Here is a 12,268-nt window from a genome sequence, read left to right as displayed (position 1 = left end):
AACTCTTGAACCTTTGTACAACTTTGCTGTAGAAAAGGTCAAAATCGTACGCCAAATCGCTTGTCGCATCGCAAAAGTTAAGCCAAGCTCAACTTCTGCGATGGCCCAGTTGCGGCAGTTGCGTGGGGTGTGAGATCGCTGCGATTTGGGGATTTCCCGGTTTCGCGGCTGTCGCATCGCGAGTCGCATCGCAAAAAAGCTTCTGTGAATCCCGCTTAACGTTAGCGAAAGAAATCCTTTAGCTTCACCAGTGTAGAATAACCATTTTACAGTATTCACCCAAAAGTCCTCACTTATCATTAGACACAGTGGCCTCCTCAGTGAAGGGTAGCGTAATTCCTGGTTGTGTTGTTCCAGTTGTTCCTGGAGTGGCAGTGGCACCAGCACCAGTTTGCAAATAGTTCAGTACAGTTGGCGCAGATACCACCAGAAGACGAGCGAGTTGTTCGACGGACTGTAAATTATCTGGCAAAAGGGGATGAGACAAAGAGCAGATGCTGAGAACAACGAAATGTAATAGCACAGAGCAGGGTCATTGCATGCAATGACAAGAAAAACTTCATAAAGTTCAATAGATTACAGATGGCAAAACCTTGCCATCTTCAAACAAGAAGAGACTGACCATGTCACTGAAGAGAAATGCCATACTGCCTTGATTGGTCAAAGAAATAGTACAAGTTGAGTACGGACAACTATACAACACTACAGATCATGTACCATTGTAGCCGTTGAAGCTATTTCTGTATGGCAAGTCAGACCCACAGAGGAAGTTCGATCCGATGTCCACCACCGAATTGTTCTCGCCCAGCTGAAGGGAGGGAGAGAGAGAGAAAGAGAAAGAGAAAGAGAGAGCAGAGAGCAGAGAGCAGAGAGAGAGAGAGAGAGAGAGAGAGAGAGAGAGAGAGAGAGAGAGAGAGAGAGAGAGAGAGAGAGAGAGAGAGAGAGAGAGAGAGAGAGCGAGAGAGCGAGAGAGCGAGAGAGCGAGAGAGAGAGAGAGAGAGAGAGAGAGAGAGAGAGAGAGAGAGAGAGAGAGAGAGAGAGAGAGAGAGAGAGAGAGAGAGAGAGAGAGAGAGAGAGAGAGAGAGAGAGAGAGAGAGAGAGAGAGAGAGAGAGAGAGAGAGAGAGAGAGAGAGAGAGAGAGAGAGAGAGAGAGAGAGCACAAAGACAGACCATTCGAATTGAACAAATATGAACAAACAGAACGCCAGTAATAATACGGCCTTGTACATCTTATAGGGTAAAGTTAGAACCAACTTGTTCCGGCTTACCTTCTTGATGGCATAGTTGCCAAAGTCCACCAGCACACCAAGATCGGTATCATTCAGCAACTTGAGACTGTCGTTTAGAAGAGTAATCTAAAAAGCAAAAGCACACGCATACACACACGCACGCACACACGCACGCACGCACGCACGCACGCACACACACACACACACACACACACAGGTAGAATGAACAACTACTTGGCTCCCAATACATAGAGTACAAGCAGTGGCAGGTTTAGCAGTAATGCCACTTCTGCTGCTGCTATTCAGAAGGGAAAATGGTCTTCACTAACCAATACTTTGGTGTCGTTTTTCTTCAGCGAATCAACTTTTGTGACTTAGAACATGAATGTGCTCGAGATCAAGAGAGGTTTCACTGTTGCAGTCAAGCAAAGCCCAGAAAACAACTTTGAAGCAGTCAATGACTATCTTACCACATCATTATAGCGACAAGTCGTGTTTATGGACAGTGGACTAGACAAAGGTGTTAGTGAACAATGTCGTACTTCAAAGTACGTATATGTGCGAGCAGCACTGACATAAAGAAGATGCATGTACTACCTGTGTTCACAACTGGCGCGTGTACGAGGTACTACCTCAGACAAGCGAAACTTGGCGTGTTTTTTTACTTCAAATTACTCGAAATAACTCACACTTTACAATCAAAACTAATGATTGACTCACCAAAATTCAACTTTGTATTGCTCAACAAGGACATTAGAGACATCTGTTAGGCTGAACAACTCTCCTCTGATTCAGAGATCGCAGTTTCTTTCGGACAGGAATTGTCCCTGTTTTGAGACGAAAGTGCGACTAGAGCGGATTCAGTTGCAGCAAGTACCTCTGTTGTAATCGCTCTGACAATCTCGATGTCGCTCCTGTGTGCAGTGCTCGAGCCACGGTGTCGAGGGTAGTCGTTTCCGCCGCCACTATCCAGATTGAAGTGGTAAGAACTGTGCAACACCTCCACAAGCGCCTGGAGTCCAACTGTTTTGCAGGGTATTCTTGCCAACTGTCCAAAATTGCCTGCAGCAATTCCTGGCGATTTTCCTTAGCCACCAGAGACGCATTGCTCTGGTGACTGTTGAAAGGCACTAGGATTGTTTGGCATGGACGCATGGACTCTGTGCTGGCGGAGTGACCAAGAGGAGAGAGAGAGAACTCCTTGGTTTTGCATTGCAACGCGAAAGCACGACGATTCTCCTTCGCAGAATGGACGCGCGCACAGTTTTGCTAGTACACGAGAGACACGCACGCCTCTGACTAAGTCTGAGCCATGTGCCACTCACTAGCTCGTCGCTTGGCTTCCTGCACCCGGTTGCATGGAGCTACAACTAGTACAAGTAGATCGTACCTCACAGCCTTGTGAAATAGTTTTGGTACCAACACAAAAAAATCAAAAACCGCGCCAAGTTTCGCTTGTCGGAGGTAGTATGTTTGTTGGTTTGTGCCCAAACGTGCGTCCAGGCTTTCACAGAAAATAGAAATTCAACTTGAATTTTAGGTCATGCTACGCCTTTGACTTTGACTACAATTGCTTTGATCCCGCCAGTCAAAGTGACTGGCAGGTACGCCAGTACGCGCTTGATAAGAGCCGAAAAATATAACAATCATGTTGGGATTTCTATTTCAGCACGTTTCCAAATACGTGACGCCCGCAGGTCAGCAAATATACGCGCACACACACACACACACACACACACACACACACACACACACACACACACACACACACACACACACACACACACACACACACACACACACACACACACACACACACACACACACACACACACACACACACACACACACACACACACACACACACACACACACACACACACACACACACACACACACACACACACACACACACACACACACACACACACACACACACACACACACACACACACACACACACACACACACACACACACACACACACACACACACACACACACACACACACACACACACACACACACACACACACACACACACACACACACACACACACACACACACACACACACACACACACACACACACACACACACACACACACACACACACACACACACACACACACACACACACACACACACACACACACACACACACACACACACACACACACACACACACACACACACAGTGACACATGTGATTTCACGCGCACACATGCCAGATATGATAACTTATGAAAACAGCTTTAGTGCAGTACTGTGTAAGCAGAAATATCCGTCTGGAATGTAATTTCGTCTTTTCGTTCAAGGAGTTGTCCAGCTTTTAAATAGGTCCGTGGACTAAATTCTAAACCAGACGAACTCCCTTTCTATGGAGTTGGACGAAATTATTGACCGGCTAAATGTTCTGCTTGTACAGTAGATACCTGTACAGTGGAGCCCGGGTGAGACGTACCCCATGAGAAACAGGAAAGTGTGCTCAGTGTCTGAGGACTTCTTATCCAAACACAATTCACTACGGAACAATTCAACCGTGCCTAGGACAACGCCGGTACTACGCCAGTGCACATGTTATCAGAGTACGAACTAGGGGAGTTCCGCTGCACATGTACATTTCAGTAGAGCAAGAAAAACCTACGTCAGCGGCCAGTTCAGAAAAAGCAGCAGGCTGTTGCTGGATTGCACGAGTGACATTGGCTAGGACGCCAGTACCCTGTACAAAAGTGTAAAGCACACAAGGACACAAACTGACAATGTAGTATCTTCAATTATCACCATGCAAGTCACTGTCGCTTGTGCTTGTGGCATGCTGCTATACAAAACAGCCAGTATAGGTGTTCAAACACACTGCCTCAGATCCTAAATGTATGTGAACCGAATTGAGTTGCATTGCATCCCCCCCCCCCCCCCCCCAACACACACACCACTCGCATACTTGAACTTGAAGCAATCGGGCAAGACAACTACTCCCATTTATAACTTGTTATCTTTTGTAAGACCACATACCGTAAAAGCCTCTGTATACGCCCACTCGAAATTACGCCCACCCTCCGTGTACACACCCGGTCAGGGGAAGTCAACACTTTTGTTTCAAAATAGCGTCCCTGCCCATGTATCTCTTAATTTGCTAAATCCTATATATAGGATTTTGGTCATACTTTTCAACTCAAAATGGGTGTGGCATGAGAATAGCAAAAAGTATGTGACCAATTCTTCCTTGCTAGGTCTTATTAGATATCGAGAGTTGAATAAGATAATTTTTTCAAACACTAACATCTCAGGCTCATCTCCTTGCCCAGTATTACTAAGGCCTGTGCCCTATTTTTCGAATCCTATATATAGGATTTCAGATTTTATTGGACCTTGTTTTATCCTTAAAACTGGTACTTTCATGACGGCATGTGCGATATGTCGTCATGAAGCCACCCCGTACCACACCTGTAATGTTCTTCTGCACATTCACTGCTTCAGTCCTTTCCATGACAGCAGCTGAACAATTATGCTCAAATTTCCAATTATTGCGGAAAATAGGTATTCATCAGAAATATTATCACCCTATGAATCTAAAATGTAAACATTCATGCCTCAAACATATTTACAACTTCCATGAAAACCATTATGCTGTTATTATTGGTCGTGATGACCAATAACAACAGCATAAAAGGCACACATTTTCAAATCCTATATATAGGATTTTCGGCCAGCAAATTAAGAGATACGCCCAGGTATACCGGCAACACCAGTATATGTACTTGTACAGGTACTGATACTCAAAACTTACTGCTATCCCTATTCCAAGTATACGCCCGGTTCCAAAATAACGCCCGTGCCCTTGTATACACCCAGGAAATCGAGGCTGCTATTCTATACGCCCGGGGCCTATACACGGGTTTTTGCGGTAGTTAAACGCCATTTAAAAAAAAGTGGTCTTACAGTATTTGTACACAAAAACGCCTCTCCCAGAACAACACAAAGATACCATCGGCACTTACATCCACTGTATTTGTAAGGTCAGTGATCAAGTTCGCCAACTGGGTTGCGTTGATATGACACAAGCTTGACTGAATCGTAGCCTGCAGAGAAAGAGCAACACAAGCAAAAACAAAACAAAAAGCAAGAAGGAGGAGGAGGAGGAGGAGGAGGAGGAGAGAGAGAAAGCAACGAACCATACGGTAAATAACAATAAAATCAGTGTAATGCGGTAACAGCAAGATGTACTCAGGATGCACTAAGGCAAGAAACAACATTAGTCACTGCCTAAAAACTTGAAAGAGTCTGTTCTACTTTGCTCCTCTTCGCGCCCAGTCACACTGTTCATGCACGAGTAATGCACCGTAAATACTTGAGATATTCGGTTTTGGAGAAATGTTCTTAAAAATGGCATATCTCAGACTACCGTAGAGGCCCATAAATGGCATAATACAGGTGGAATCCTGATACATGTAAATCAAGCCCCAAAATACCAGGGAAAAACGTCTAACTATCCGACATTATAATTATCCAAACACACACTTGAGAGGGATCAAAAGCGTTTCTTCTGTAACACGGTTTTAACCGATTTTCACGGTTTTAACCGATCATCAGACAGCAACTTGACTACAAATTTCAGAAGATATAGGCTGCAAGCTTGGATCATAGCGCGAATGGATGATCCGGGCTGATAGTGTAAATATGAAAATGATTGCGTGAGTTGGTTGATGGGGTGCAAAAATAGGCGCAAAAATTATCCAAACATGTACCCACAACACATTATGCAGGTAAAAAGGCTCGCATTTTCACGCAGAGTTATGCTATGCACCTGAGACACAGATTTTACGGGCACTGAACTGGACACAACAGCCTGCTCATGCACACTGAGCTGCCTTGTATCATGTGCAATCAACTTCGAATTATGCTCTGCCAACTTTGGATTATCAGCCTCAATCCCACACAATTTCTATGTAGATTCCGTGGGACTTTTGATTAAAGGGGCACTCCGGCTTCATTTTCGACGCCGAGTTTTCGATGCCAAGACGAAGGTAGGTGAAAGAGAAGACCCCTCGAACAAGAACGAGTCTCCAGAAGCGATCGAGTCGAGCAGGAAGACGACTTTTGAATTTCGCCGAGCGAGCGCTGACGACGTAATGAGGGATTAGCTTGCCAGTGGAAATGCACCTGCGCACATACATTTCACACACTTTTTGGCCAATTTTCAATCGAAGAGGAGGTTGTTTGCTATGTTCTCCCAACGTCGTGAGCGATCCCGCCTTCTATACCCTTCCAGGTACCCTGAAGGTCCTCCAGAGGAGAATTTATCTCCAGCAAAGCGTCGTTGATCCGCTAAATTCGTCTCGAAACATATTCACCCAGTGCAGTGCTGATAAATGTAGAATGTTGAATCTGTGATAATTGTCGGCGATGGAGAGAGAGGTTGATAGCCGCTGTCGCAGGGAGAGTGAAGCTGCTGGAAGTAACAACGGGGAGCCCGTTTGTATCACCTGAACAACCAGACTTCAAAGCAGCTTGACCAAATCGGAGGGTGCCTCGTTGCTTATCGTGAATATTATACCGACATGAATTACTACAAGTAGACTGGTGAGTTTTTATCTTGTTTTGTTCGTATGCTAATACCCTGGCCTGGAGTTCTCGTTAGCAAATTCCTATTCCCTGGCGTTTTCTAAACATTCCGTGTAGTACTGAATATGTGATCAAGTATTCCGATTTGGGTAGATGTGGAATTTGGACATGTATTTTATAAAAAAATTCAATTTTCCAAATAGAGCGTTCGTAGAGAAATGGTTGCCCAAATACAACAAAATTGATTCTGCAGTTCTACAACTTGTACTGAAATCCTGTCAAAGTAAAAATGATTCTTCATGACAGTTCGGGTCAATGAAATCTGATCCAGGCAAATGAATGGTGACGCCTGCCACCCCGGGAACGAATGCCCATTTGGTGGGGATACCAAAGTACTCGAAAGCGTTGCGTGTTTCAATGTGGCATTTGGAAGTTCTATAATGATCTCTGGTCAATGCAGCATACGATAGCCATCATGAATTGCAGGCCTCGAACGCAACTCGGACCAGAATTGGCAGTTCCCTAAGTTAGATGCTTTATATTTCCATGGTCCCAGCTGTAGTTATAGAGGTTTTGTTGCACATTATTCTTATAGTCGATAGGTTTATACTGATGGCCACAAACAATGGCAGTTCAAACTTCACTGATGTGTTCATGAGCTGAGAGATTTCTCTCCACTATTTCTGTTGTGCACACAGGTCTGTCCAATATGCATTGACCGTATTGGGTATGGTATCTGCTTTGAGAAGGGAATCGCTGGAGCCACAGTCCAACTATACAGGCTTTCAAGAAACAGAGAGGAGCCATCTGAGATACCATACGGACTACGTCTGGTGTATACTTCATACTTCATAGTACTCCTTCGACTACTGTCTAGAATCAAGTCAACTGAAACAAGTTCAAACAACTCTGGCTTCAAACGAGCCGTCGGTTAGACAAACAAAACATTCTCTCATAATATTATACTAGAGCACTCTGACAACTCACGACCTATTCCTAACGATCGCCACCGCTTATAAATATGTAGACTGCTGATTGGAATGTTCTCACAATCTCAACAATTCATTGCTATAATTATTTGAACAATGTAGAAATTATTCCACTTTTCCTTCCATAAATGTTGTATCCACATATAATCCACAGTGCTGCAAAGTTTCAGAGTTCTCAGGGTACAAACAAAATTATTTCAAATACAGTGAAATTGTTCGCGGACATTATAGCGTAACTTGTAGTTCCCTGGTCCTTTTCTTTGCTATAAATCAATCCTTTGCTCTCTAGCCGCCGGCGAGTCCAACAGTGAAATTGTTAGTTCATATTATTATAATGTGGGTATGTGGGAGGGGGAGGGGGAGGGGGTTGAACATATTTCTATATAAGGGACCTGCAACTGTAATACTACAGGGTACAGTAGCCGGCAAATATGTAGAAAACAGAAATACATGTTCCCATCATTGTACATGGACGGGCGCAGCAGGCCGAAGCTATCAGCCAGAACAGGATTTACAATCACCTAGAGATACTTGAGCTATTCCAGTATTCTCCGTGAGCTGTCCCATTCCACAATGGTCCGTGCCACCATTATTTCGGGTAGTATCCATGTGCATAATTCCAACACCATCTCAGATTCTTCAGCAATTTGTGTCACGGCAAAAGACAACGCTTGACTCGGTCACTGGGGCTGTCAAACTTCCCATCACAAATGAACTTCAATTTCTCATGTGTTTCAAGTATATTGTACAGCCATGACTTGACCATGCTTCAACCACAGCTGGGCGAAGATTGTGGCGTTGAATTCCATAGCGCACCTTCTTGCTGCCATGCAGGAGTATGTTGAGAGAAGTGAACATATTTTTACTAAAAAAACAACAGCCGCTGAAGAGGATAGCAATAGCCTTGGGTGAATTTCCTGAAGGTAAACGTTGTTGGTAGGTCTACTGGTCGGTCTCCATATTGTCAAGTTCAGAAATCACCTGTACTACACATCTTGTAGAAGGGATCCTGATCGAATAATTTTCTGGTCATAAAATTCACTAAACTGAGGGCGAGACAAATTATTAGTCAGTACTCCCCGATTCCGTCAAGCTGCTTTGAAGTCTGGATGCTCATGTGATGCTAACAAGCTCTCCATTGTTACTTCCAGCAGCTTCACTTTCCCTGCGACAGCGGCTATCAACCTCTCTCTCCATCGTCGACAATTATCACAGATTCAACATTCTACATTTATCAGCACCACACTGGGTGAATATGTCTCGAGACTAATTTAGCGGATCAACAACGCTTTGCTGGAGATAAATTCTCCTCTGGAGGACCTTCAGGGTACCTGGAAGGATATAGAAGACGGGATCGCTCACGGCGGTGAGAGAACATAGAAAACAACCTCCTTTTCGATTGAAAATTGGCCAAAAAGTGTGTGAAATGTATGTGTGCAGATGCATTTCCACTGGCAAGCTAATCCCTCATTACGTCATCAGCGCTCGCTCAGCGAAATTCAAGTCGTCTTCCTGCTCGACTCGATCGCTTCTGGAGACTCGTTCTTGTTCGAGGGGTCTTCTCTTTCACCAACCTTCGTCTTGGCATCGAAAACTCGGCGTCGAAAATGAAGCCGGAGTGCCCCTTTAAGGGGGTTCGGGACAGTTAGGCCCAAAAAATTAATTTCAACATCAGCCCAATCTGACATCAGGTTTGAATAGGTACAGCCTTATATTTTCGCTTAGTAACATCAGTTTTTCAATTGCCTGAATAGGTCTTGCCAAAAACACAATTTTCCTTGATAACACAAAATATCGCAAAATCCGAAAAATGATGAGAAATCGTCCATAACACCAGATAGGACAGAAAATATGACAGAAAATTATACAGGCTGTTTGAGGTATTGACTAAGATGATATCAACACCGAAAAATGTACACTTTGGTTGACGATGGGATCCAGGTCGTCATTTCCTGGAGAAGAACAAAAAGACGCAAAAAATGAAACTTTGAATATTTTTTGCAGCTTACTGTATAACACCTTTATTTCGGTGTAATTTAAATTTCGGTAACTTCGGTACTGGTCCTGGATCACCTAATTTAACATTACACCTAAATTTTCCGAAATACCGAAAATATGTAAAAAAAAATCATGAAAATCACTGTCAAATTAAAAAAATCAACTCGTATACTGGTATACTGGTAGTACATTGTACATACATAACATGTACCGGTATTATACATATTTATGTGGAGCCTTTTGGCCTTGGCGGAGATATTAGTGCAAGAGCGTTTTTTTGTTTTTTTTTGGTGCCATGCATACCGAATTTATCCTTACACCGAAAGGTCAGGGGTTGGCTTTTACCGAAATTTTACAACACCGAAAATAAGGTGATATACAGTATTTTTGAGTTTGCCCCATATGTGGATACTTCAAATACGTTCTATATGTGGGTTGGAACAGGTTTACCGCGGCGAAAATAGAGGTCACCGTGCATATTCTGGAGAAAAATCCAAAAAACTGTCAAAATTTGCCTAAAATTGGTAAATTCACGTATCTATATTGCTTGTACTTCTCTGCTGCTGCTGCTTTGGTCATAACTTATTGGATTTTTGGCTGTGAGGTGTTGCATAAACTCGCTAGAGCCCTCGGCGTTCAGAAGAATACAAGGATGGAATAGCTGAACTAGTGAATTTGCCGGAAAACCCTGGGTGCACGCATTATCGATAGGTACTTTTCTCCATGATCACTCTCCTGTTGGTACTTGGTTTTGATACATGTACATGTAGCTGTGATAGCGCTTAGCACTGCCCCATATCAAACTACAATGAAAGCGGACATGTTGGAACGAATCAGACAACATTGAGTCCTCTTGTTCTTCAACTATGCGAGCTAGAACGTGTCCCCACACTGGCAAAAATGATGGTATTTTCGGTGCGCACAAACAAGTGAAGCACTGTGCCACAGGGCGTTACTTACAGTTGTGTTGCTGCTGGTTCTTGGCTAGGTGTTCAGCCACCGCTAATATAATCTTCCTTGAGGCTGTCACCCGCTTCTTACCTCCGACTTGCTCCTTCATCAGTCTGGAAATGGGTGGCTCACCACTTCGTTTGTAGGACAAGACAAAGTGCTTCATCACCAACCCACTAGCAGCTGCCCGCACTGCAACTGATTTAGAGAAGCACGTTGCTTGGACCAACGGTTGAAGGGTGGCCAGCCGCTTTTGCTGATGTTCTGCAAACTCCATCGCCGAACATGCTGATGCAAAAGTGACAGAGTGCTACAGGATACTGGCATCAGGGCGAGCTTCGACAATTTTAGCTAGGGCCGCAACATCCGCAACAGCATCATGAGCAGCGAACTCATTCCCAACGATGAACTATAAATCAATCGGAGGCTGTAGCTTGGGAGCTCCGGTATCGCAGTTTAGGGATCAGAGTGTTCACCCAGCACAAAAATGCACACCATCGACACACACATGCGTTCACACATACACATACACACACACACACACACACACACACATGTAACACAAAAAATTATAGAACCGCAATAATGGGATAAAAGTACCGGCAATCAGAATTGAAAACACTTGTAAATTCGCCAACACTCCAAAACACTCCAAAGCTGTGCTTAGTATGACGATAGTGTAAATGTGATAATAAGACAAGAAAGACGAAGCAAACTCTATGAGCACCAAAGAAAAAACTCTACCATGAACAAGAAAGCCACCAAGACAAGGCTACTTCTTGCCCAGAGGAACAGTCCCGAAAAGGTGCTATGAAACCAGAAAAGGATACAAGAAAAGAAACAAGTGCAAAATTCCGTACTGCGCCGCACGGTGCGTGAGAACCCCGCGCGGGATCAGCGGAAACTTCGCGGAGAGATTTAGGACACGCATTGCCAAAAGGAGAAGTGTGAAGAGGTCAAAGTACAAGTGCGATTCCAGTGCAAAACAGCAGATCACAGAAAACTATCGCAGGCAAGTCAAACTACACGTATGCATGCGTACCACTACGGCACTAGCAGATCCGCGGATCTGGCGCTAGCAACAATCGCTCGTGATCACATGATCAATGACATAATAATTATTCAAAAATGGCGCTGCTGCGACTGCACACTTCGGCAGCTGGCACATGCACATGGCAAGAAAGAAACGAAAATAATTCAAAAACAGTTCGAACACAACGAAGGAATAAGTTTGAGAGAACAATTAAATTTATCAAGTAGAACAATGTAGTATGAATCTGCCAGGGGGTGCTTGCACCTAGCGCTGGGTGACAGTAAGCGCTGAGAGACAGAAGAGAAAGAACTAACAGAGGAAGAGAAATACTACAGCGCTGCAGAACGACGATCAAACGGCAAATTCAGTAAGTCTGTCTGAGCACGCAGCGCGGACAACACTCATCATTGAACGCACTACAAAACGCAGGCCCACGCCAATACACACACACACACACACGCATGCTCTCACACGCAATAGAACACACGCGCGCGCGTACACACA

General features: G+C 44.3%; 1 protein-coding gene across 2 annotated transcripts in view; it reads right to left on the bottom strand.

Annotated features, from left to right (window-relative positions):
- The window catches only part of LOC135821570 (phospholipid-transporting ATPase ABCA1-like), an 85,791-nt gene that overhangs the window by 59,480 nt on the left and 14,043 nt on the right, over positions 1 to 12,268 (bottom strand). For both annotated transcript variants that reach the window (XM_065334568.1, XM_065334570.1), the window contains exons 9-13: positions 5,230 to 5,310; positions 3,876 to 3,950; positions 1,269 to 1,355; positions 718 to 808; positions 294 to 465 (exon numbers count right to left, since the gene is read on the bottom strand). In XM_065334568.1, the coding sequence (XP_065190640.1) occupies positions 294 to 465; positions 718 to 808; positions 1,269 to 1,355; positions 3,876 to 3,950; positions 5,230 to 5,310 (506 nt within the window). The remainder of the gene's footprint in view (positions 1 to 293; positions 466 to 717; positions 809 to 1,268; positions 1,356 to 3,875; positions 3,951 to 5,229; positions 5,311 to 12,268) is intronic.

Source organism: Sycon ciliatum, chromosome 1, assembly GCF_964019385.1.
Source record: "Sycon ciliatum chromosome 1, ocSycCili1.1, whole genome shotgun sequence".
Lineage (NCBI taxonomy): Eukaryota > Metazoa > Porifera > Calcarea > Leucosolenida > Sycettidae > Sycon > Sycon ciliatum.
This window is presented reverse-complemented; position numbering and strand designations above follow the sequence as displayed.